At 53.0% G+C, this 23,960-nt stretch overlaps 1 protein-coding gene across 3 annotated transcripts; it reads left to right on the top strand.

Annotated features, from left to right (window-relative positions):
• EML2 (EMAP like 2) lies at positions 1–23,960 on the top strand (the record flags this gene model as incomplete). Of its 3 annotated transcripts, XM_079724223.1 has the most annotated exons (22): positions 1–172; positions 2,744–2,962; positions 3,055–3,178; positions 3,363–3,467; positions 5,383–5,411; positions 5,619–5,748; positions 9,519–9,668; positions 10,359–10,428; positions 10,529–10,639; positions 11,686–11,781; positions 12,674–12,808; positions 13,661–13,760; positions 15,969–16,123; positions 16,279–16,404; positions 18,125–18,256; positions 20,315–20,382; positions 20,655–20,743; positions 20,981–21,078; positions 21,576–21,663; positions 22,221–22,316; positions 23,379–23,509; positions 23,835–23,960. In XM_079724223.1, 22 exons carry the CDS (start codon positions 1–3, stop codon positions 23,958–23,960), a joined length of 2,550 nt encoding a protein of 849 aa, XP_079580349.1. The 3 variants fall into 3 exon arrangements, with proteins under 3 accessions (XP_079580349.1, XP_079580350.1, XP_079580351.1); XM_079724224.1 differs by lacking the exons at positions 1–172; positions 2,744–2,962; positions 3,055–3,178; positions 3,363–3,467 and adding an exon at positions 4,844–4,863; XM_079724225.1 differs by lacking the exons at positions 1–172; positions 2,744–2,962; positions 3,055–3,178; positions 3,363–3,467 and having other exon boundaries at positions 5,390–5,411; positions 5,619–5,764; positions 9,466–9,668.

Genomic DNA, 23,960 nt, shown 5'->3' with positions numbered 1-23,960 from the left:
ATGCTGGAACGAAGGGCGTTGCTATGGCAACGGGAGGCAGGACCTGTGGGGGGAGCCCAGGCCCGAGCTGGGGCCGGGGGTGCTGGCGGTGGCTGTGGCGGGGCGATGGCGGAGCGCGGCCCGGCCTTCTGCGGCCTCTACGACACGTCCTCCCTGCTTCAATACTGCAACGGTGAGACCCCTCCTCAGTTCCCACCCTGGCCCCGCCCAGGGCTGGACCTATCTCCTCCTGCCCCAACCTCCTCCTTCCAAGTCCCCATCCTGGCCCCTTGCTGAAGATTCCCCTTTCTCCCCTAGCAGGACCCTGACCCCAGAGCAAGCTCCCTGATCCCCAAAGCCCTGATCCCAGTCCCCCACCCTCTTCAACCCTCCCCTTTTTCGGAGGTGGCTGAACTGAGAGAAAGGAGCAGAACCTCAGGAGCTTGGGGCAGGAGCGGGGGAGGCCTGGAGGTCTGGAACTCTGCCTTCCCTATCCCCTCTCAATCCTCTGGGACCCTCCCCCTTCTCCCTAGCAGAGGGACAGATTAGGGGGAGAGTGAGATTTGGTGTTGGCTTGTGGGCTGGGTGTGGGACTGGGTAGGATGACCAGAGGACTTTGCTTCGACTATACCCCCCAAATCCTCAGGCCCCGCCCCTCCCACCCATTAGAACTCATCCCTTCTCCCTAGACAAATGGGTACGATAGTGTCGGGCCCAGATGAGGGAAGCTGGAGGCAGAGGGGAGGAGGGAGGGATGGGAGAAGTGGGAAGTGGGGGCTGGTTTCCGGGCAAAAGTGCTGAAGGTGGGGGAATGGTCAGGAGAGAGCAGAGAGGCCTTGAGTCATGGTGGGTGGGGGGTGGGCAGGCCAAGGCCTCAGAATGCAGCTGGCTCTCTGGATGGGGGTTGAAGGGCCAAGGTGAAAGCTCCCCCATTCCACTCAGGGGCCCTGAGAAGGAATTATCTTCCATTTGGAGGCTCACTCCCCTGGGCACACGCCCCAGTGTCAGGGACCACTGGAGTTGGCAGAGCTCCAGAATGCTTATTTCGTCTCCTCTGCCCCTCTAAGAGGCAGGCTGACAGGGTGCCTAAGCCTGGGGTCATGTACCTGTTCTGCTGCTGAAAGGCTGTGTGTCCATGCACGAGCAACTTCATCTCTCTAGGTCTCAGTCCCCTTCCATCTTCTTGCCTCCTAAAATGGGTATAATACTACAGCTGCTAGAGTTGCTGGGAGCACTGGGTACCATAAGAGCAGTTAATTATATTCTGGATTTACTGAGCACATAACCAGAGCCAGGTGAGGTGCTAAGTGTTTTGCATGAAGAGTGCCTGCCACGTGTAAGCTCCCTATAACAGATCTCATTTGGGGGGGGTAGTATTATTAATGGTAGGTAAGAGGGGTCTTGGCCTAAGGAGGTGACCAGGCCCTCCTGCACCTCACCTATTGGCTGTTTGACCTTTGGTGATCTCTGCACACTCCCCAACCTCCGTCCTTAGTTTCCTCTTTTGCAAAACGTCTTGCCAACGGGACCCTGAGATTCCTCCTCTTATGAGTTCCAAGTCCTGACAGCTCTCTCCCTCAGACCTCGGGAGGCCCCCACCTTCCAATGCAGGTCCAGGCACCCGACCAGAGAGGAGCTGGGTGGGGGGCAGGGCGGGCAAGGCCAGGCAGGCGATTGGGCTGCGGAGGTGGGGGGGGGGAGGGAGGGAAGGGATAGACGGCTGCACTGCGGAGCTCAGCGGACGGGCGGGGCGGCCTACGGACAGGGGATGGCAGGTGCTACTTCCACGCCCGGTTCCTGTTAATGGTACCACCCTTACTTCTACCCGACTGGGAGCCAGGGCTTTCTTGGTTGTTGCCAGCAATGAGCCTGGGTATGAGTGGTCTGGGAGGGAGGGGGGAGGGGGGTACCACCTTGGTCCTCTGCCCCTCCCACTTCGGGAAAAATGGGCGGGGTGGGGGGGGCCCCGCGGGAGATGGAGGAGTTATTCGGTTGCACCCATGGCCTAGAGGGGAGAGGGAGAGCCGAATCGGGGGCATGGGGTACATAAGCCAAATAAAGGAGGGGAATAGAGGGGAGAAGCTCGGGTCAGGGAAGAGAGCTTGGGTGTCAGATCCCCGCGGGTATCTCCCTTCCGTGGGTCTCGGGTCTTGGATGCGCTGCCTGCAACTCCCAAATCTGCCGTCAGGGGCCGCAGAAACTCTGTCCTTGCAGCAGGCTCGTGTGTCAAACCCCTTGGTGAGGAGGGAATGAGGAGGCGAGGGACCAGGCACGACCTTTTTGGCTTGGAAAGTCTTAGAAACAGAGAGGGAATGTTAGTACCCGCGATAAAATCTTGATATTTGTCAGAGAATATTGGGAATCAATTCTAGAATGTTGGTGTAACTAGGGAAAAGTTGGTGTCGTCCTTAAAATGTTGATATGACTCAAATGTATTTAGCATCTTAGTCATAGAATCTTAAAACCAGAGTCGAGAGGCTCTTAATTCGTAGACTCTTAGAAGGTTAGAGAGGAAGGGACTTCCCTAAGGTCACGCCTCCAGGGCGCTGCATCAGAGAGGAGTGTGCGGACAAGGGCTGAGAGCTGTGGGGATTTCCTTCCCCTTTTCTTGGCCCACATCCAAGCGTCCCAGCCCCAGGTTACTGGAGAGGAAGGGGGCGTGGCTAGCCCCAGGCTTAGACCAGGGAAGGCTGGAGGGACATCTCACCTCGGGCGTTGTAGCTCCTGGGTGGCCCCCCGCAGCCAGCGCTCCCTTGCCTTCCAGATGACAATTTGTCGGGCACGAGCGGGATGGAGGTGGACGACCGCGTGTCGGCGCTGGAGCAGCGGCTGCAGCTGCAGGAAGATGAGCTGGCGGTCCTAAAGGCCGCGCTGGCTGACGCGCTGCGTCGCCTGCGGGCATGCGAGGAGCAAGGCGCTGCTCTGCGCGCGCGGGGCACCCCCAAGGGCCGGGCGCCTCCGCGCCTAGGCACCACAGCCTCGGGTATCTTCACTAAACTGGAGGGGTGAGATGGGAGGGACTGGGGCCAGGACCTCACACTCACCCCCTTCTGTCCTCTAACCCCATTCCTCTAGTGTGTCAGCTCTTGAAAGGCCTTCCCACCAGGACGCCCCTCAATGGCTCGGGACCCCCGCGGCGCGTGGGCGGCTATGCCACGTCCCCATCCTCCCCCAAAAAGGAGGCGACCTCCGGGCGCAGGTAAGTCACGGAAGCCAGGATCCCCAGTTTCCTCCAAGACCTCAGAGGCTGTTTATATGGAAACGGATGGACTCATATGTCCGAACACCAGCCGTGGAAGGTCCGGGGAAGTTCCTGCCCGCCTCCGGCTCTCGCCTGCTGGCCTCGCGGGCTCTGCCCCTACCTACGTGCTCTCTATTCGCAGTGCCCGCCGCTACTTGTCACCAGAGCGCCTCGCCTCAGTGCGCCGCGAGGACCCCCGCAGCCGCACCACATCCTCTAGCAGCAATTGTAGCGCCAAAAAGGAAGGGTAGGTGTCTGAAGCGGGGTCGTGACACAACGGGTGGGGCCAGGACACCAGTTAGGCTTGGAAAAGGATGGGGAATTTAGGGTGATGCCCCAGGCCACGAGTTGATAACCTAAAGCGCGGTCATCTAGTTCAGAATGCGGAAACAGTGCCGGAGGCTCGGAGAGACCAATCTTGAGACAGCGTGGTTGAACTGGGAGGCATGGAAACGCGGAGCCAACATGAAGGGGCGTGGTCAAAGCATTAAGGGGCTGGACTAGAACATAGGAGACGTGGATGATTAGCGTCTCTTGGATGAGCCGGAGTAGAAGTTAGGGAGGAGCCAGGTTTGTGGGCGCGGCTATTAAGGTAAAGGGGAGAATCCCCAGTGAGTCTCAGAGATGTAGCCAGGGCAGGACCCTCAGAGGAGTTTCTGCAGGAAATGGGGTAATCAGAGGGAGGGAAGTGATTGGAACTTGAGGGTGTGGCCAGAGGGTTAGCCAGGGCAGAATCAGAACCTGGGGTGGGGGTAATGGGCTAAGACCAGGTGCCGTAGTGTCCGATGCAAGAAGCTGGGCAGAGGGGAGCCTGAGGCGCTGCCAGGTGGAAATGGGCGTGGTTTGAAGGTTGGGCGTGGTCATATGTGGGCGTGGGCAGATATCAGTAGGCTTGAAGGGACTCTAGGTGAAAGTGGTCATGGTCTGAAGTTTGACCGGACCTGAGGAGGGTAGGCAATTCCATGGGGAGCTGTCAGTTCGGGAGCAGGATCGGAAGGAGAGGTGTGTATGATCAGAATGTTGGGCGTGGTCAAGTTCCCAGAGCCCGGGCTACACTGAAGGTCTGGGCGGTGTAGAAACCTGAGGGTGGAGTCCTGATGCAGTGGGCGTGGTCAGGGCCTGGCGGGGCCGGACTAAGGCAGGACCAGACTAAGGCAGGACCAGAGTCAAAAATCACACATTTCAACCTCACTGAAATAATGGCAAACACGTCAGAAGCTATGTGCCAGGCACCACGCAAGGCATGTTACATGAATTAACTAATTTAAGCTTCGCAATCACCCGGGAGGTATGTATTTTTATCCCCAATTTAAAAGTGAAGAAATCGAGGCAAGAGGTTTGGCAACTTGTCCACACTGGTAGGAACTGGCAGAGCTGGGGTTTGAACTCAGGCAGACACGTCCCCGAGTCCATGTTTTCAAAAAACACTCTCCCTCCCCCCAAAAAAGAGCCTGGTATCAGGACCCCACAGCCAGGGACCTGAGACCCAGTGTGACCCTCCAGCTACGGGGTTGGCAGTGGAGGGCGGGGCAGGGCGCGGCGGCGTGGGCGCCTCCCAGGGCCGGAAGCGGCGGAGCCGGTCCCGGCTCCACCCCCGGCCCCGAAGCTTCGCCAGCCGCCGCCATGAGTAGCTTTGGAGCTGGGTGAGACTCTCTCGCACACCCCCCTCCTGCTCGCGCTACCGGCACCTGGATCCCAGGTTTCCCCCTTCTCCGGGGACCCAGACCCGCGGGCATCACCTCCTTCCGTCAGCAAAGGGAGTTGGAGACACGCCCCTTCCCTTAAACCCTCACCTCTTCCCCTTCTGCTTGAAGTTTGGGGCTCTGTGGGACTGGGGGTGGGGAGCGTTGGGAACCGTGCTGATTAGGTGGGAGGGGTACCTTGTGACGCTCCTCTTCCAGGATCGCGTCCCTGCCACTTCGTGCTGTTTGATCTTTGGCGATCACTGCCTCTCTGGGCCTGTGTCTTAGGCTCTGCAAGATCAACCGAGCAAAGCACACGGCCTGCAGAGAGGCAGCGCTCCGCTCCTTACTCGGCCCCCATTTTTCATCAAAGACCTCCGGGGAGCGCTGGGGTGGGGAAGTGGTTTCTCCAATTTCTGACTTGCCTGCTAATTAGGGCTTTCTTTCTTTCCTTTTCTTTTCTTTTCCCTTTCCTGACAGCAAAACCAAAGAAGTTATCTTCAGCATGGGTAAGTAGGGAGAATGGGAGGGGCTTCCTGGGGTGAGAAGCCAGAGCTGGAGGTCAGGAAGCCTGGCTACTGGCTGGGCCTTTGCCTCTTTGGCCACATTTTCCCAAACTCTTTTAATTAAAAAAGTAAAAAAATGAAGTCGGAAGGGGAAAGGAAATAGGGTTGGGGGCTGGTGTCAGCACCTGACCTCTGGGGGTGTTCTGGCAGAGGAGGGCTCCGTGAAAATGTTCCTGAGGGGCCGCCCTGTGCCCATGCTGATCCCTGATGAGCTGGCACCAAGCTACAGCCTGGATACACGCTCCGAGCTGCCTTCCCGCCGTCTCAAGCTGGACTGGGTGTATCCTTTTGCTTTAATCTCTTCCTCCCACTTCTCCCAACCCGCCCGCCCCCAGCCCCCAGCCTGGAAGGGACCAGAGCCTTTCTGGTGCGGGACTTCAGCTGGAGGGAGAGTTTGTACTGAAGGTGGGACTTTCCAGGCCTCTGTGGCTTTAGGGGTCAGGAAGAGCTGGAGTCTGGAGGGAGCAGAGGAAGGCAGGTTAGCTGACATGACCTTTTATGATTCATTCAAGGAGCAAATGTTTGCTGAGCGCCCTCCATCTGTCAGATCCTCTTCTACCTGTGGGCTGTGTTTCCTGAGCTCACCTTCTAAAGTGGGGGAGACCGAAGACAGTGATTCAATAAATAAGATAATTTCAGTTAAGTAATAAATGCTGGGAATACAGTAAACTAAGCTCAAGTGAGAGGAGTAACTGGGTTTCTCTGAGGAGAGGGCATTTGAGCTGAGAATCGAACATTCAGGGGTGAGCCTAGGAAGAACAGAGGGCACGGCAGGTCGAAGGGCTCTGCGATCAGAGTGAGCTTGGTGTATTTGAGAAATGGAAGAAGTTGATAATGGTTAAGAACCCTGTCTTTGGAGCCTGGCAGAAATGGGTTGAAACCCCAGCCCAGCCTCTGGCTGGCTACGTGACCCTGGACAAGTCACCTTGCCATTCTGTGCCTCAGTTGCCTCCCCTGAAAAATGGGTGTCATGATCTCAGATTCATAAGGCTGTGAAACAATGTGCTCATCATATGGGCCTCATAAACAGAGATTGATTAAAATAATAACTAATCATTATTGAGCACTTATTATATACCAGGCACTGTTCAAAGCTCTTTCAAGTATAAATACGTTGAATAACATGATCCTTCTCTTTTGTAGGATTGAGAATATATTTTTACAACAAGTGGCCTCCGAGAGCTCTCTGAGGCCTGCAGGTTGGGAATTATTACCCTTTCTTTCCAGATGAGGAAACTGAGGTCAAGAGAGGGGACCAAGCAGGAAGAAAAACAAATATATTAACGTATATATGTGGAACCTAGAAAAATGGTACAGATGAACAGGTTTGCAGGGCAGAAATAGAGACATAGACATAGAGAACAAACATATGGACACCAAGGGGGGAGGGGGCTGGTGGGATGAATTGGGAGATTGGGATTGACATATATAGACTAATATGTATAAAATAGATAACTAATAAGAACCTGCTGTATAAAAACATAAATAAAATTCAAAACAAAAAAAAAGAGAGGGTATATCAAGCCCTGTTCTAGGGAGTCAGCAGATCTGAGGCAAGAACTCTGATTCTGAGCCCCAGGCTTTTCCCAAAATGCAGACTGGGGCTTGGGAGCAGCATCCTAGGGACCCAGTCCGGGTCCTTCTCTCTTGGCCTTGGTTTCTGCTCTGGAGGAGGGAGGAATGCGGGAGCCCAGAGCCTCTTTAAGGCAGCTGGAAATATTCGCGGGAATCAAAGAACACCATGCTGTCATGTCAAGCTGGGCTTGATAAGTGAGCATCAAAAGAAAAGCAGTTGATACTCTGGTTTCTCCTCAGATAGAATAAATCTTTCGCCTTTTACTAAAAAAAAAAAAAAAAAAAAAGAAAAGCAAAAAGCAGTTGAGACAGCAACAGTCAGTAGTACAGGCCTCATTCCCCAGCCCCAAATGGCTGCAGGGTGAAGCAGTTTCTGTGGGATCGGGATACACATATTGACATTCATTCAAATGTTTCCTGAACATTCTGGGGCTAAGGGCTGCGTTCCAACAGTCCCCAAATCACAGTCCAGTGTGGGGACAGAATCCGTGACAATGACAACTCAGGCTGGGATGGGAGAACCCAGAGAAGGCAGCTGACCCAGCCTGGGCATAAGGGAAGGCTTCTCAGAGGAGGAGTTGTAGAAGAGAACAAAACAGCCCAGTCTTGTCCACTGTGGAACTGATAGTCTCATTAAGGAACAGGTGACGTTAGCAAATTGATCAGATAAGTGGGATGAGTCTAGCGGAGGAAGTGAGCCTGAGGCTTGATCTGGGGACAGGGAAGCTGAGAAGGGTGGCAGGTAACATGTACTAGGTAGAGGGAAAGGTTAGTGCCAAGACCTGGGTGACAGTAGTGATCTTAGTGTTTTGAGAAACTCCAAGGTCAGAGAGCAAAGGAGGGCAGAAGCCCTGCTAAGGCCAGGGAGGGGCAAACCAGGCCAGTGGAGGAGCTTGGGCTTTCTCTTAGGGGAACTGGGGAGCCACAGAAAGTTCTGAACAGAGGAGGGTCACACTCCTTCAACAAATATTGAACTCATATGTCTGCTGTGTACCAGGCCCTGAGCTGGGCACAAGGGGTACATCAGTAAACAAAATGGACAGAGGACCCTGCCCTCTTGGAGCAGACACTGTAGTTTGGGAGACACAAAATAAATTAAACAGATAACGTGTGGGATGCTGACGAATGTACTGCAGGAATATGAAGAGGGAGGGGGATGGGGGCAGTTGAGGGTGTGTGAGTTTGCAGTTTTTTTGTTTCTTTGTGTTTGGCCGTGGCTCGACTTGTGGGATCTTAGTTCCCCAACCAAGTATCGAGCCCAGGCCCCGGAAGTGAAAGCGCTGAGTCCTAACCACTGGACTGCCAGGGAATTCCAGTTTGCAGTTTTAAATAGCTGGGAACTATTTGGGAGAGACTTGGAAAGGCCTCTCCAAGGAGCTGACAGTTGAGTAGAGACCTGAAGGAGGTGCAGAAGCCATGGAGAGATGAGGAGGAGTATTCAGGTGGCGGGAAAAGCAAAGGCCCTGAGGTGACTAGAGCTGAACAGGTGTGAGGGGAGTGAGGAATCAGGGCCCAGATCAGGCCAAGCCTCTTGCCTGGGCTTTCATAAGGATTTTTTTTTTTTTTTTTTGGATATTTATTTATTTATTTATTTGGGTGCAACGGATCTTAGTTGCAACACGCAGGCTTCTCTCTAGTTGTGGCATGCGGGCTCAGTTGCAGTGTGCGGGCTTAGTTGCCCTGTGGCATGTGGGATCTTAGTTCCCCGACCAGGAATCGAACTCACGTCCCCTGCATTAGATGGCGGATTCTTAACCACTGGAACACCAGGGAAGCCCCCAAGATTTTGACTTTTGCTCTGAGATGAGAAGGTTCTGAGCAGAGGATGGATGTGAATTGACTTATAGTGTTAACAAATTTTGACAGGATCCCTCTGTGGGGAGGAGGGTAAAGAGAAGGTTATATTAGTTTCCTGTGCTGTTAAAACAAATTACCACAAACTTGGTGGCTTAAAACAACAGAAAATCTCACAGTTTCTGGAGGCCAGAAATCCCCAGTCAAGGTGTCAGCAGGGCCGTGGTCCCTCCAGAGGCTCTGGGGGTAGAATTTGTCCCCTGTCTGTCTCCTAGCTTTTGGTGGCTACTGGCAACCCTTGGGGTTCTTTGGCTTATAGTTGCTTTACTCCAGTCTCTGTCTTCACACCGCCTTCTCCCACCCTGTGTCTGTGTCTTTTCTTCTCTGTCCCTTATGAGGCCACTTGTCGCTGGAGTTAGGGCCCATCCAGATAATCCAGGATGATCTCGTCTTGAGATCCTTAATTACATCTGCAAAGACTCCTTTTCCAAGGAAGGTCACCTTCACACTTCCCAGGGGTTAATATTTTGGTGGACATATTTTTGGGGGATACCATCATTCCACCTCCCACAGGGGTAAGAGTGGAAACAGGAAAGCCTAGCTCTGATGACCTTCATCTGGGAGTCAGTCAGCAGATGCAATGCAAAACAGGCTCTTTAACCGGCCCCTGGGCACCTCCAGCTATGGCTACCGCGGCCGAGACTGCCGGGCCAACCTTTACCTGCTGCCCACAGGGGAGATAGTGTACTTCGTGGCCTCTGTGGCTGTGCTGTACAGTGTGGAAGAGCAGAGGCAGCGGCACTACCTGGGACACAATGATGACATCAAGTGGTGAGGCCTGGGAGGAGGATGCCAAGTATTTCCTGCTTGGGCCACTCTTAGGGGAGGTGGGTGGGGCCAGGCCTTCCGGGGCCAACAGGCTGAATTCAGGGGGAAAAAAATGTGGATTGATTATCAATACTTCAAATGTCGGTGAATTCGCTCAGATGCCTGAATTTTTCACTTCTTTTGAAAACTTCCAGTGGGCACCCCAGACAGTCCCACAGTGTGTTGGAGCCCCGTGGTGACAGCCCCTTTATTTTTTTATATTTGGCCTCACCGCACAGCATGTGGGATCTTAGTTCCCCAACCAGGGATCGAACCCGTGCCCCCTGCAGTGGAAGCGTGGAGTCTTAACCACTGGACCGCCAAGGAAGTCCCTTTTATTTTATTTTATTTTTTTTGGACAGCCCTTTTAAATGGGTGTGTTCTCCTGGCCATTTGTGGTACAGGCTTGGGCCCTCTGGGCACCTGAGTTAGAGACCGCAGGCCTGAGTCCTGCTTCTGAGCCAGGGTGCCCAGAGAGTATCCCCTTACTGCTACTGAAGAACTGAATCAGGGTTTATTGACCAAGTAACTCATTCAACCAAACTGTGGAATGAATAATCAGGCATTGCGACTGTGGCTTGCTGTGGGAGGGGTCCTGGCCTGTTGCGAGCACCCGCCTGCTGAGCCCTGTCCATCTGCCTTCTCTCTCCTCAGCCTGGCTGTCCACCCTGATATGGTCACCATCGCCACTGGACAGGTGGCAGGCACCACTAAGGAGGGGAAGGTAACAGAGTGGAGGGGGCAGGACCTGGAGACTGGGATGGAGTCGTGGGTGGGTCAGGAAGCTGGGCCCCCCAGGTAACTGGCCTCTGTCTTTCCTGCAGCCACTGCCACCCCACGTGCGCGTCTGGGACTCCGTTTCCCTCTCCACCTTACACGTACTGGGCCTGGGGGTGTTTGACAGAGCTGTGTGCTGTGTGGGCTTTTCCAAATCTGTAAGTCCTGTGCCATCCCTCGCCTGCCCCAGGTGCCCCTTGGGGCTGGAGGCCATGGCGTCATCATGGCCTCACAGGTGCTGGCCACACCCCCTGGCCCTCCGGGCTGTGTGCCCACATGTGTGGCCTCACTGGCCTGCTCTATTAGCCCTTAGGAGGGGACCATAGGTCTTGATTGCTCCGCAGAGAAACTCCTCAGTGATCCTTTGTAGATCAGTTAACGCTTTCTGCATTATTTTTTCTCACCACCTTTCGTTCTGGAAGGGTCCTTATCCCTTAGGCATTTTAAGCCCTGTGTCTAGGGCAGCCCTGGCTCCTGGTACCATCCTAAATGGGTGTTGGCAGGTATGGAGGAGATAAGCACAGAAATCGAGAGTTAGCCTTTAGGAATTTGTACAGCAATTTGACATTCACACAACATCCAAGTGTGGGGGGGGGCTTTTTTTTTTTAATCATATTTTACATTTTTTACTGTATTTTACCTGAGTATTGGCTGCAATGGATCGGGGACTAAAAAACAACCTGTCATCCCATAGACAGTTTAAGAACTTCACGGATTTTCTGAGACCTGAGGAGACACTTGAGAACTTTGGGGAAATAAAGCTATTTTGTTGCCAAAATATGGGGGAAAGGAAAACTTTGCAAAATCAAAACTAACCTGCGCTTAATGACAGGTATAAAAAAGCAACATGTCCTGACTTTATTAACTGTTTAACTTCACAGCCCTAAAAGTCATTCCATAGGAAAATGCAGATTAGAGGCTCTCAGTAAGAATTCCTGACCTCGGGCTACTTGCAGAGAAATTGTAGCTCAGGGGAAATTAGAGAAAGTTCTTAGGGACGAGTCATTTCAAAAGGAAAATTATAAACAGCCTTTAAAATGTGTGTGGCCCTGGACAGGGAGTATATTTTCATGTGTTTCACATGACTTGGGTCAGGGCCTTTGAAACAGGCCTGAGTAGCTAATGCCCCAGTGGGCAAGGTGTTGGACGGAGGGGGTGGATCCTGACCCGCCTGCCCCTCCCCCATCCTCTCTCCTCTTCCTAGAATGGGGGCAACCTCCTCTGTGCGGTAGATGACTCCAACGATCACATGCTTTCTGTTTGGGACTGGGCCAAGGAGACCAAGGTGGTAGATGGCAAGGTGAGGTAACCCTTCTTATCCCCTCTCCTTGGGGTCTCCCTGTGGCATTGGCCAGATCTCAGTGTTCACAAGTCTGGAATCAGACTCATGTTGAAGTCCTGGCTTTGCCGTTTGCTGGCTGTGTGACTTCGGGCAAGTGGCTTGCCCTCTTGGAGCTTCAGTTGCCTCATCTATAAAATGGGGATAATGGTAGCATCTTCCTTGTAGGGAAAATTTGGCTTTGATGTTGGCATATGGGGTGGGCAAACCAGGCCCAACAGGAGGATCGGTACAAGGTGGCTGCTGGTTCTGCTGTCCTACGATGTCCAAGACAGACCTTGACTTTGCATCTCCGGGGGATAACCTGCTTTACAGATGAGGAACCTGAGGCATGGTAGAGGGGAGAGCTACTTGCCCAAGGTCACGTGCTCATTCTGGGCTGAGGGCAAGAGACCTAGGATTGGGGCCCATGGTTTGGTGAAAGAGAAGTAGTTGAGAGGCTGGGCTCTCAGTGACTTGATTCTGGACACAACCTGGCTGTGTGTCCTTAGGCAAGTGAATTCCCCTCTCTGAGCCTCACTTCGTCATCTATAATGGGAGGTGCTAATGAGCCTTACCTTACAGGGTGCTGTGGGGTTAAATGAGTTGATGGATGTTAAGTGCTTGGCACAGAGCTTGGTACAAAGTAAGGGCTCTCCTTATGCCTGCCATTATGTTGATGAAGAAAACAATAATGTTTCACTGGCTCTCCCTGCTTCCTGTACTTTAGTTTGCCCGTAAAGGAGAGGTACAAGCAAGTTGGGTGTGCAAGCGCACAACCCACACAGCTGTATAGGGCAGTCCTTCCTGGGTTGGGTATCGTGGTCCTGATGGCTTTGAGGTCCTCATTCAGAATCTCCCCCACCCCCTAAAGTGCTCCAATGAGGCCGTGCTGGTGGCCACCTTCCACCCCACAGACCCCACCGTGCTCATCACCTGCGGGAAATCCCACATCTACTTCTGGAACCTAGAAGGGGGCGGCCTGAGCAAACGGCAGGGCCTCTTTGAGGTGAGTGCCAGGGGTACTGGGACAGGCTGGCCCTGAAGGAGGCTGGCAGGGACACCCAGGCAGACAAGAAGATACCCCAGGGGCTGGAGGTTGTAGGGATGCTGAGATATTGCCTGCTGGGGCCTCAGTTCCCTTATCCATACCAGTGGGGTGATCCTCCTTAACTCTTTGAAGTTGTGAGGATTCAGTGGGATGAAGAGTATAGCGACTCCTAGCAGATAGTGGATGCTCAATAAATGGGTTGCTGCGGTTGTCAATATTCTGGATAAACAGAGGTCAGAGGCTGACTGGCCGAGAGACACAGAGAAACAGCAGGAAGCACAGGGCCTGGGAGAGAAGATGCAGGCACACCTCTGACAGGGCTCCTTTGCCTTTGGTGAGAGTTGGGGCTTCTACCCCAAAAGGGGAGGCCCTGAGAACACCAGGCTCAGATGGAGATGAAGATGGAGATATTGAGATGAGAAGAGGGTGGGGCGGGGCAGGGTGGGGGACCTAGAGACAGACAGAAGAGGGGGCGGGAGGGAAGGAGAGGAGAGGGGCAGGGGCAGCGAGGGGGAGACCAAGGGACAAAGAGAGGAATCCAAGCGGAAGACAGCAGGGGATCGAAGGACAGAGACTGGGACAGAAGTCAGGGAGGAGAGAGGAGGGAGGAAGGGGGTCCAGGGTGAGAAAGGGAGACAGTGTGGTCTCCAATCCACGGAGGTGGATTGGACATGAGGACGCTCCACACAGGGCCGCTGCCCAGAGTACGGAGGGCATCCCCTGGACCATTGTCCTGGGTAATGGGTGAGCTCTGGGAGGCCTCCCGGCTTCAGCGACCCTCTGACACCTTCCCCTTCTCTCCCACCTTAGAAACACGAGAAACCGAAGTACGTGCTGTGTGTGACCTTTTTGGAGGGTGGCGATGTGGTCACCGGGGACTCTGGGGGGAACCTCTATGTCTGGGGCAAAGGTCAGTGTCAGCCCCACCTGTTTGGTTCCCCAACCGAGTCCTCCCTGACCCCCTTTGGCTGTGCGTCCCTCTCTCGGAGCATGCTGATGTGGAATGTACGATACAACAATACGAGTCATTACTTGTCCAATTCTAACACCTCCATCAAAGCTCAGCCCCAGGATCCCCACCTGCGTGAAATCTTCACTTATTCCCTCCCCTTGTCCTCTGCAAATCCCACGGCAGCGATCAAGTTTGAACTATAAATGAATGGGTCAACCCGGTGTGGATGGAGGGATGGATGGAGAGGTGGTTTGTTCCAGAGCAATGAATGAATGAATAAGTCAATGAATGAATGAAGCGTTTGTCCTACCCAGTGAATAGAAGAATGAGTAGATGACTATGCTGTCCTTCTTAATGGGTGGGTGATTAGGTGAGTGAACAATTAAATATATGAATGGTTGTCCCCAGAACGGATGACTGTGTTAATAAATGACTAGGTCTTTTCTCAGGCAGTGGATTACTGTAAAGTTATGAACGAATGAATGAATGAGTTTATTCAGTCATCAAACCACTTCCTGGAACAATCAATTCTTCATAACATGTTAATCCATTGGCTGAGGTAACCATTCATCTTGGGGTAGTGGAAGAGGAGTTGGGAGTTGGGCAGGCTTTGGGTTCAGGTCTCAGCAGTGCTGTGTGCTCTCTATGTGGCCTTGGGCGAGTCATCTCCCTTCTGAGACTCAGTTGCCCCATCTGTAAAATGGGTATAATACTCTCTCCCTCATATGGTTGTTTTGAGCTTTTCTTGAGATTAGACAGCTGAGAATAAGCTCTGAATAATTAGCAGTGTGTCTTTCCCAGCAGACTCTAAGCTCTCTGAGGGCAGAGACTTGGTCTGATTGGTTCCCATATCTCCAGTCCCACCACTGGGTCCAGCCTGCAGGGCTACAGGATGTTGAGTGGGTGGGTGGTTAGAAAGATAGGTGGACCAAAGGACGTATGTACACGTGGCACCACTTCTGAGCCTCGAAGGATGGAACTGAAGAGAGTTGCTTTTTCTTCCTCTCCACTTAGTCCCTGCCCCAGCCTCTTCCCTGGTTCCCGGGCCTTCAGTCTTGTCCCCTCCAATTCAGTTTGTTCTCAGAACCAAATGTAAATCTGACCCTATCCTTCCCCTGCTGAACCCTTCCATTACTACCCAGTTCATATCCCTCAGAACAAGGTCTGGATTCCTCACTGAGGTCTTCAAGGTCCGGATTCCTCAATGAGGCCATGCATGGTCTGGCCCTGCTTTCTCTTGTCCCTTGCATGTTATACTTGGTCACACCAGATTTCTTTAGTTTCCTAAATAGTCCATGTTCTCTCTGCCTTTTGCACATGTTGTTCCTCCTGCCTGGGACACTTTTCTACCCTCTGTTGTCCTAGCCAACTCCTACTCAACCTTCAGATCCTTGCTCAGCTGTCCCCTCCTCCAGGAAGCCCTCCCTGGCCCACCAGGCTAGGTGCCCACTCTGGGATCCCACAGTCTCCTGGGTTTCCCCATCCCAGCCCCAACCATGTTGGGTCGTCACTGACTGGTAGTAGGTCTGTCTCTGAAACTGGACTGTGATCCCTGTGAGGGTAAGATCCGAGGTTGCCTTCATCAATACCCAGCATCACCCAGCATGAAGCTGGGTCCAGAGTAAATGCTAGTTTAATAATTGTTGACTGAATGGATGAATGAACAGATGGTTAGGTTGACAGATGAGTGGATAGATGGGTGAATGGGTAGATGGATAGGAAAAAAATGGAAAATGGGTGGATGTTTGGATAGAAGGATGGGTTGACTGGTGAGTGGGTAGTCAGCTGAAAGAGAGGGTGAATGAATGGATGAGAGGCGGATTGGTGGATGGATAGAAGGAAGGAAGGGTTGATGGCTGGATGGATCGGTAGATGGGTGATTGGATGGGTGAGTAGATAGGTGGATGGACAGACCAGTAGATAGGTGAGTAGATGAATGGGTGGGTAAGTGGGTTAGGGTTAGGATCAAAGGGTGGATGGGTAGATGTTACTTCAGATGGTTTATTAGATGGATGATAGGGTATTTGAGTAGATGGGTGGGTGGAAGGCTGGGTAGAAGAAAAGGTGAGTGAATGGCTGGATGTAGGATTGAGAGTTTGAGGTGTTTTCTGGGGTCAGTATGGGGGAGCTTCCCCATGCTGACCTCTGCCCCTGGCCACCCTGCAGGTGGGAACCGTATTACACAGGCTGTGCTGGGTGTCCACGACGGCGGCGTGTTTGGGCTCTGCGCCCTGCGGGACGGGACGCTGGTGTCAGGAGGGGGCCGCGATCGGCGGGTGATCCTCTGGGGTTCCGACTACAGCAAGCTGCAGGAGGCGGAGGTGAGGGGGAGAGGCTCATGAAGGTGAGGAGACCTCCTCCCGCCCCACTAATACTAGACCCTGCTCTCCAAGCCTGTCTCCCCCACCCCCCAATCCCCCCTCTGCGTGTGTCCTACACTCATCTGCCTGCCCCCCACCCCCCTTTGCCTACCCAGGTCCCCGAGGACTTCGGCCCCGTGCGCACCGTGGCAGAGGGCCGGGGTGACACGCTGTACGTGGGGACCACCCGCAACTCCATCCTGCAGGGCTCTGTCCACACTGGCTTCTCGCTGCTCATCCAGGTGAGCTGCTCTTCTGCACCTGCCCTGCTCCCTCCCCACCCGCCTCTCTAGTCTCCTCTGCACCATTCATTCCTCCTCTCTTCCCACTCCCATTTCACCTCACCTCCCTGCCCCATCCCTTATCCTCTGGCCTGGTGAACACCACTTACCTTCCCTTTAACTGCTCCTGACACATAACCCCACCCCAGAACACCCCACGGTCCAGCAATGGGTTAACTGGTAGCACAGCAGAGGGGTCCCAGGGCCCTGCTCCAGCTGTGCTGCCCCCTGCTGGTCAGGGTGGTGTCCATTTCCGTAAGTGCCCTGGCAGGTTGTCACACAGGCCTTGAGCCACACACCTCCCAGGTCTCCGGCTACAAGGATCTAGGAAGACCCTCTGAAGTCTTCTCAGATGCGCGTTCCTTCATCCTCGTGGGCCAGAACCCTACCACACATCCAAGTAAAAAACCCCGGCTACTGGGGGAATTCCCTGGCCGTCCAGTGGTTAGAACTTTGCACTTCCACTGCTGGGGGCCTGGGTTCGATCCCTGGTAGTCAGGGAAGATCTTGCAAGCCACATGGTGCGGCCAAAAAAAAAAAAAAAACCCTGGGATCGAAGCACAGCCCTGTCGCTCACTCGCTGTGTGATATGAGGCAAGTGAATAACCTCTCTGTGCCTCTGTGAACCAGGAGAATAATAGAACTGACTCACGGGGTGTTGTAAGGATTCAATGAGTCAGTTCATGCACAGCATTTAGAATGGTGCCTGGCACAGAGCAAGTGCTCAAAGAGTCTCGGCCAAAATTTCTCCTTGTTCAGTGCCCCCCCCCGCCCCTTCTTTCACTCCTGACATGCATTTTACCTCTTACATGGTAGCTGAGATCCATACAGCAGCTGCATTTAGATTCCCCCACTCTGGCTCTTGTTTCCATAGAAGAAGATGAGCAAAAACAAGGGCTAGAGGGATTTCCTAGGGGTCCCAAGATCAGAATGGACCTTAAAGACCTCTAATAATAGTATCAATATTATTTAGTATTAATTATATTATTAATATATTACTAGCTTTATATTATTTATTAACATTAATCATTATACTAATACCAATAATTCTGTTGATTATCATTGTTAATTACTTTAATTATATATTAATAGTGTATGTTATCACTACTGATAATAGTCAGCCACTTCCACTTGGTGAGCACTTTGTACCAGCCTCATACACTTTCCATCAATTCACACTTTCCATCCATAATTTGAGTGAGCAGAAAAATGCCATGAGACACATACAGTGATTGGCCCCATTTTACAGAAGATGAAACAGGCTCCAAGGAGAAGTCATCTGCCCAGGTGACTGCCACAGTCAATAAGAGAGAGCTGCAGTCAGACTCACCAGGCTGAGTACCCGCCATGGGTTCCTACAGCCTGCTGGGCGCCATCTGACTCCCAAGGTCAAGCTCCTACTTATCATGTCTCTTGCATCCCATTGTGCACACTGGAAAGCAGAGACCTGGGGGGAGGGGCAACAGTTGCCTCGAGCCCCACACTGGGGCAGGGGTCTGCCCAATCACAGCCTCCTTCAGATACACTGGGGAAAGGGTCTTCCCTGGGTCACCTGTGGGGAGAGTGTGTTTCTGGGGCTAGTCCAGCACTTCTTTCTGGCATCAGACTTTGGGGAGGTGGGGGATGCAGAGGAAAGGCCTGGATTGGCAGTCTCCATGCTGTCATCTCTCCTTTCCACCAGGGCCACGTGGAAGAGCTGTGGGGCCTGGCCACACACCCCAGCCAGGGACAATTTGTGACATGTGGTCAGGATAAGTTGGTGCATCTGTGGAGCGTGGAGTCCCACCAGCCCCTGTGGAGTAGGATCATCGAGGTAAGGGGATGGGGGACTTGACACACCATTCTAACAGGACGACTTGTCTCAGTGTGTCAGGGTTCAGTGCATCAAATGGAAGCCACACTTGGTGTCTTTAAGCAGAAGGAGATTTAATGCAGGGAACTGGGTGCTTACGAACTCACTTGGAAGGGCCAGAGGAGTGGGTTCTCGACTGGAAAGAAGCCCAGAACAACACCACAGAACTGACCTGCCAGAGGAGCTGCTGCCTCTGCCACAGTCAGGAAGGTGGGGAGTCAGGAACCACTGAGTTCAAGAAAATGCTGTCATCGTAACTGCAATCCAGGAACCAGGATGCTGTGCTCACTCAAGTGTTGGCTCTAGAGCTACGCTGTCCAATACATGTGGCTATTCAAACTTAAATTAACTTTAAATGTAAGTAGAATTAAAAATTCAGTCTCTCCATTGCACTAGCTACATTCCAAACATGTGGCTAGTGGCCACCATATTGGAAAGTGCAGATAGAGAACATCTCCATTATCGCAGAAGGTTCAGTTGGACTGTTTTGCTCTAGAGTGACCCAATGCTGGCTACACTTACACTGGCCAAAAACAGACACTCTGTGCCCTTGCCTTTCAAGGCTAGTGACTGCTCACCAGCATAGCAAGTGCTACTGCTTTCACAACCCAACTGATCAGTGGAAGTGGCAGAGCGGGGCCTCCACCTTGTACCTTCCAGAGCCCACAATAGTGCAACTGATTGTCAGACCCAAATCACAGCCGACCCTAGCTACAAGGGATTCTGGGCAATGTAGTTTTTAAGCTCTCCTGCCTGTGTGGTATGGGACAGTAGAAGGTCAGTCATCATATTCCCCACACCACCCTTTGAGGTTTTGCCCCAGGAATCCAGGGTTACCTATGATCCTGGAACACTTGATGGCCTTTGAACTTCTAGGAGTCAGGGATGGTGTGCCCCGGAAATTATTAGGGCCATGTATAATAATCCTCACTCTGGCTGCCTAATTGAGCACCTACTATATGCCAGGCCCTGTGCTCAGCACAGCAGTTCTCTAGCCAGGGCATAAGAACCACCTGAGTTGTTAGAAACACAGAATCCTGAGCCCCAAGCATGGGAAGTCTGGTTCAGGAGTTCTGAGTTTAGTCCCAGAAATCTGCAATTTATAACAGGAACAAGATCCCTCGGGTTATTCTGATTCGGGCAGTCTGCCCAGCATGCCTGACATTGGCTTAGCACTTTACCCACATCGTCTTTTTAACTACCCCCCACCCCAACCTCCACAAGGCAGTAGAGATGGATCACCCAGAAACAGGAAGGTAAAATCAGGAAACAGTCCCAAAAAGGTAAAATCACTTGCCCTTCATAATTACAATCATAGCTGACCTTTATTCAGTGCTTCCTGTAGGCCATCTTACTCAACAGCTTACCATTCTAAGGACTTTACACCTTGCTTATAACAGTCCTGGGGAGTGTGTATTGATGTTCTCCTTTTGGGGCAACCAAGGCCATGATGGGGAAAGTTATTTGATGTCACATAACAAGGAAGTGTCAGGGCCACAGTTTCAAACCACGTTTGACTCCATGGTGCTCTGTTGCTTGCAAATCAACCAAATGCCCCCGAAATTTAAAAATTTTGTGCTAGGAGTTAGATAAAGATATGGGGAAACAGGCACTCAGACAAGCCTAATGATAAGTCAATATAATTTTATAATGGAAGGCAAATTGGCATGATATATCAAAAGTCTTAAAAATATGGATAGCCTTTGTCCCAACAATCTCACTAGTAGAAAAGTCCCTAAGGAAATCATCTTGGGTTTATAAAGCTGTGGGAGGTTAAAACAGGAGTGAAAAAGGATCCAGAGTCAACAGTGAAAGGAGGAATATCTTCTGTTCGAGCTGACATGTTAAAGGAAAGGAGAGTGGTTTCCAGAGCATCTGCAGCAGCAGGTTACTGGAGGGCAGCAGAGGGAGGTGAGAGCCCTCATGCCAGGCTGAGAGTTGCCTCTGAGGCTGGGGACGTGTGGGCCAGATGGAAGGGGGACCCCAGCTCCCAGCCCTTCCTCTTCTCTCCCTCCTCAGGACCCTGCCCACTCTGCTGGCTTCCACCCCAGTGGCTCTGTCCTGGCCATTGGCACGGTGACTGGCAGGTAAAGCTGATGGGCATTCGGGGAGGGCTTCTCTGCTCCCCCCAGGAACTATCCCTTGATCACCTCCCCCTGCCTTCCCTACTGCCCCAAAGCTTACAGAGAATGATAATTAGGTACCAGCTGTTTACCAGGCCTTGATCTCCCAACATTCCTCTGGAGTCAGCCTCTCTCCCTAATCTTTTCTGGGGTCCTTCCCTCAGGCCCCACAGATTGCCACCCTTCTCTACCAGATCAGCTCACCCCTCCTCTCCCACCATGCCTTCTCCTTAAAGATGGCTGCTGCTGGACACCGAGACCCATGACCTGGTGGCCATCCATACAGATGGGAATGAACAGATCTCAGTGGTCAGCTTCTCTCCAGGTAAGGGCCTGGGGCCGGGGAGGGGACCTTGGAGAGGCCAGGCCTGGGAACTGAAGCTCAGAGTTACTGGCAGGGGGAAGGGGTGGAGTCTGTGTGGCACAGCCTAAGGGCGGGGCCAGGCCTGTGGCAGGGATGGAACTTGGGACTACTGAGGAGTCTGGGATAGTGGGGGGCTGAATCTGAGAGAGGAGGGGTGGAGCCTGGGTGCCTCCTCATAGCCCCCTCCCCCTCCCCCAGACGGGGCGTACCTGGCCGTGGGCTCCCACGACAACTTGGTGTACCTGTACACGGTGGACCAGGGCGGCCGCAAGGTCAGCCGCCTGGGCAAGTGCTCGGTGAGTGGGCAGTGGCCCCCAGCCCGCGCCGCCACCCCGTCCAGGGGGTACAGAATTAACCAGTTTTCTACCTCAAGGGAGCACAGCTTCAACACTCAACTGACTGCCTTGGTCACATCAAGGAGTTTTAGCCCCGCCCACACATTTACCCTCTCCTGTGTTTCAAGCCCATCCCTTTGTGTAGCCCCGCCCCTCACGTTCTAAGCACACCCTCTGTGTAGCCCAGCCCCTTGCATTCGAAGCCCGCCCCTCTGTGTCTAGCTCTGCCCACTCGTTCTAAACTCCCCCTTGTGTTCTAAGCCCTATTTGTCTAGCCCCACTCATCACAGTCTGGCCCCGCCCATGATAGTGTGGCCCCGTCCCCACACCCCAAAGGCTTGTGTATCTTTCCTCGAGACCCCCTGTGTTTTCACCCTACCTTTGTATTTTGCCTTCCACCCATCCTGGTCTGATCCTACCCGCTCCAGCTCTAACTCCACCCCTTCCCTCCCCTGCAGGGCCATTCCAGTTTTATCACCCACCTGGATTGGGCCCAGGACAGCAGCTGCTTCGTTACCAACTCAGGGGACTACGAGATTCTGTACTGTGAGTTCTCTGAAACCCAAAGGCATTCCTCCTTCACCTCTCTATTGCGTGTGCGATTTTCATAGCCTTCCCTGGGTTCTGGAAGGGGAAGCAGGGGCTTCAAGTCCCTTGTCCTCTGGCTGTTTTATTCAGGGGTTGATCTGATTGGCTGGTCTCCTGGCTTCTGGTTTCCTCCCTGGTGGACCCAGCTTTTAACCAGTTCCTCCCCCTCCGGGTTGGATGGCTGGGGTACAGGTTTCTAAGCAGATACCCCTGCTCTCGTCTTGAGATGTCACCACCCAGGATCTAGCGCCAGTCTGGAGAGGTAGAATAAGCCAATGGGACCTCAGTGCCCATTGTCTGTGAAATGGATGAATTAAGTCAATAGTTCTTTCCATTTGGTTTTTGGGTTTTGGTTTTCTTGGCCACGCCGCACAGCTTGCCGGATCTTAGTTCCCCGACCAGGGATCGAACCCGTGCCCCCTGCAATGGAACCGCAGAGTCCTAATCACTGGACCTCCAGGGAATTCCCAGTAGCTCTTTCTGCTCTGAACACCTCCTCCCATTTTCTGCCCCAGGGGACCCAGCTACCTGTAAGCAGATCATTACTGCAGATGCTGTGAGGAACGTGGAATGGGCCACGGCTACCTGTGTCCTGGGTTTTGGCGTGTTTGGTAAGTTCTGGAATGGGGAAAGTCTTGCTGAGGACAGGAGTTCCAAGAAACATCCCTGACTGGTGGTTTTCACAGTCTCTTATTACCTCTAAGGTGGGAAACTCATTCCTTTAGACATGTGAGCAGCAGTATTTGTATAGAGGAAAGGTTAGGGTGAGGTGACTACTCAGGTCCCTTGGAACTGTAATGAAATGAGACCAATTGGGGGTGTCACCTGGCCCAGGGAGATTCACACAGCCTGTGTCCCAGTCACCCATTCATTCAGGCATTAATGCACTCAACATATACCCCCTGAGCACCTCTGTGCCCAGCTGGGCAGTGCTGAGACCCAGTGGTGACCACGACAGCCCTGACCCTGCCATCATGGGTCTCACAGTCCAGTGGAAGGGAGAGACCTGTCCCCAGACCACCCAGAGTAGACTGGGCTGGGACAAGGAAGTCCAGAGAGGACACCTGGCCCCAGCCTAGGAGGGAGTCAGGGAGGGCTTCCTGGAGGAAGGGACATCCAAACTGGATCTGCAGGATGAGGAGTTAGGTTCGAGGGTGGTGAAGAAGGAAAGCAGTGGCTAGGCAAAGGGAATAATAGCCATGTATAAAAGCCTAGAGGTGACAGAGCTTGGTATTTGGAGAAATGCAAGAAGGCAGGATGGCTAAATCATTGCAGAGTTCAAGGGAAGCACTGATAAGGACAAGGCTGGAGCAGTGTGGGGGACAAGGCAGAGCTTGGGGGTCATGGTGAGAAGCCTGGGCCATGGGAGATTTTTTTTTGGGGGGGGGGGTGGATCTTAGTTCCCTGACCAGGGATTGAGCCCAGGCCCTTGGCAGTGAGAGCGTGGAGTCCTAACCATTGAACCGCCAGGGAATTCCCCATGGGAGGGCTTTGAGCTATAGAGGGATAGGTTCAGATAAGCATTTCCAAAAGATTATTCCAATTCTCATCCCCGGCTAGAGACAGGCTAGGTGAGAGAAAGGCAGGGAGGCTGGGGCTGGGGCCTACGCGCCTTGGGGGTTCCTGGCCCCAGCTGCCATCTTACCACCAGCCACCCCCAATCTTGTCCGCAGGGATCTGGTCTGAGGGAGCAGATGGTACTGACATCAATGCCGTGGCCCGTTCCCATGATGGGCAGTTGCTGGCTTCAGCTGATGACTTTGGCAAAGTCCACCTGTTTAGCTACCCCTGCTGTCAGCCTCGAGTGAGTCCCTCTGGGGGGCTGGCAGGGTGGAGGTACCAAGCAGCACTGCAGGCAGTATTAAGGCAGCCCTTTCCAGATCCCAGTTTCACCAGCTGTACAAGGAGGGCAGTGGCTTGATCCCAGGGGCCTTTCTTAACTTGAAAGTTGATAAATTACCAAGTCTGTAGTGCTAAAGCTCTGAGCATCTGCATTGTGAGATCTTTGGTTCTTTTCCCTATTAACTCAAGAAATATTTATTGAGCACTTACCAAATGCCTGGGCCCAGGGAATACAGCAGTGGACGAGACAGATGACCTCCTTTCACTTCCTTCTTTCTGTATCACAGGCTCTCAGCCACAAATACGGCGGACACAGCAGCCATGTGACAAATGTGGCCTTCTTGTGGGATGACAGTGTGGCCCTGACCACAGGGGGCAAGGACACCAGCGTGCTGCAGTGGCGGGTGGTCTGA

The sequence above is a fragment of the Hyperoodon ampullatus genome (assembly GCF_949752795.1).
Source record: "Hyperoodon ampullatus genome assembly, chromosome: 18".
NCBI lineage: Eukaryota > Metazoa > Chordata > Mammalia > Artiodactyla > Ziphiidae > Hyperoodon > Hyperoodon ampullatus.
Note: the sequence above shows the minus strand (reverse complement) of the source record. Positions and strands in the feature narration are given on the sequence as shown.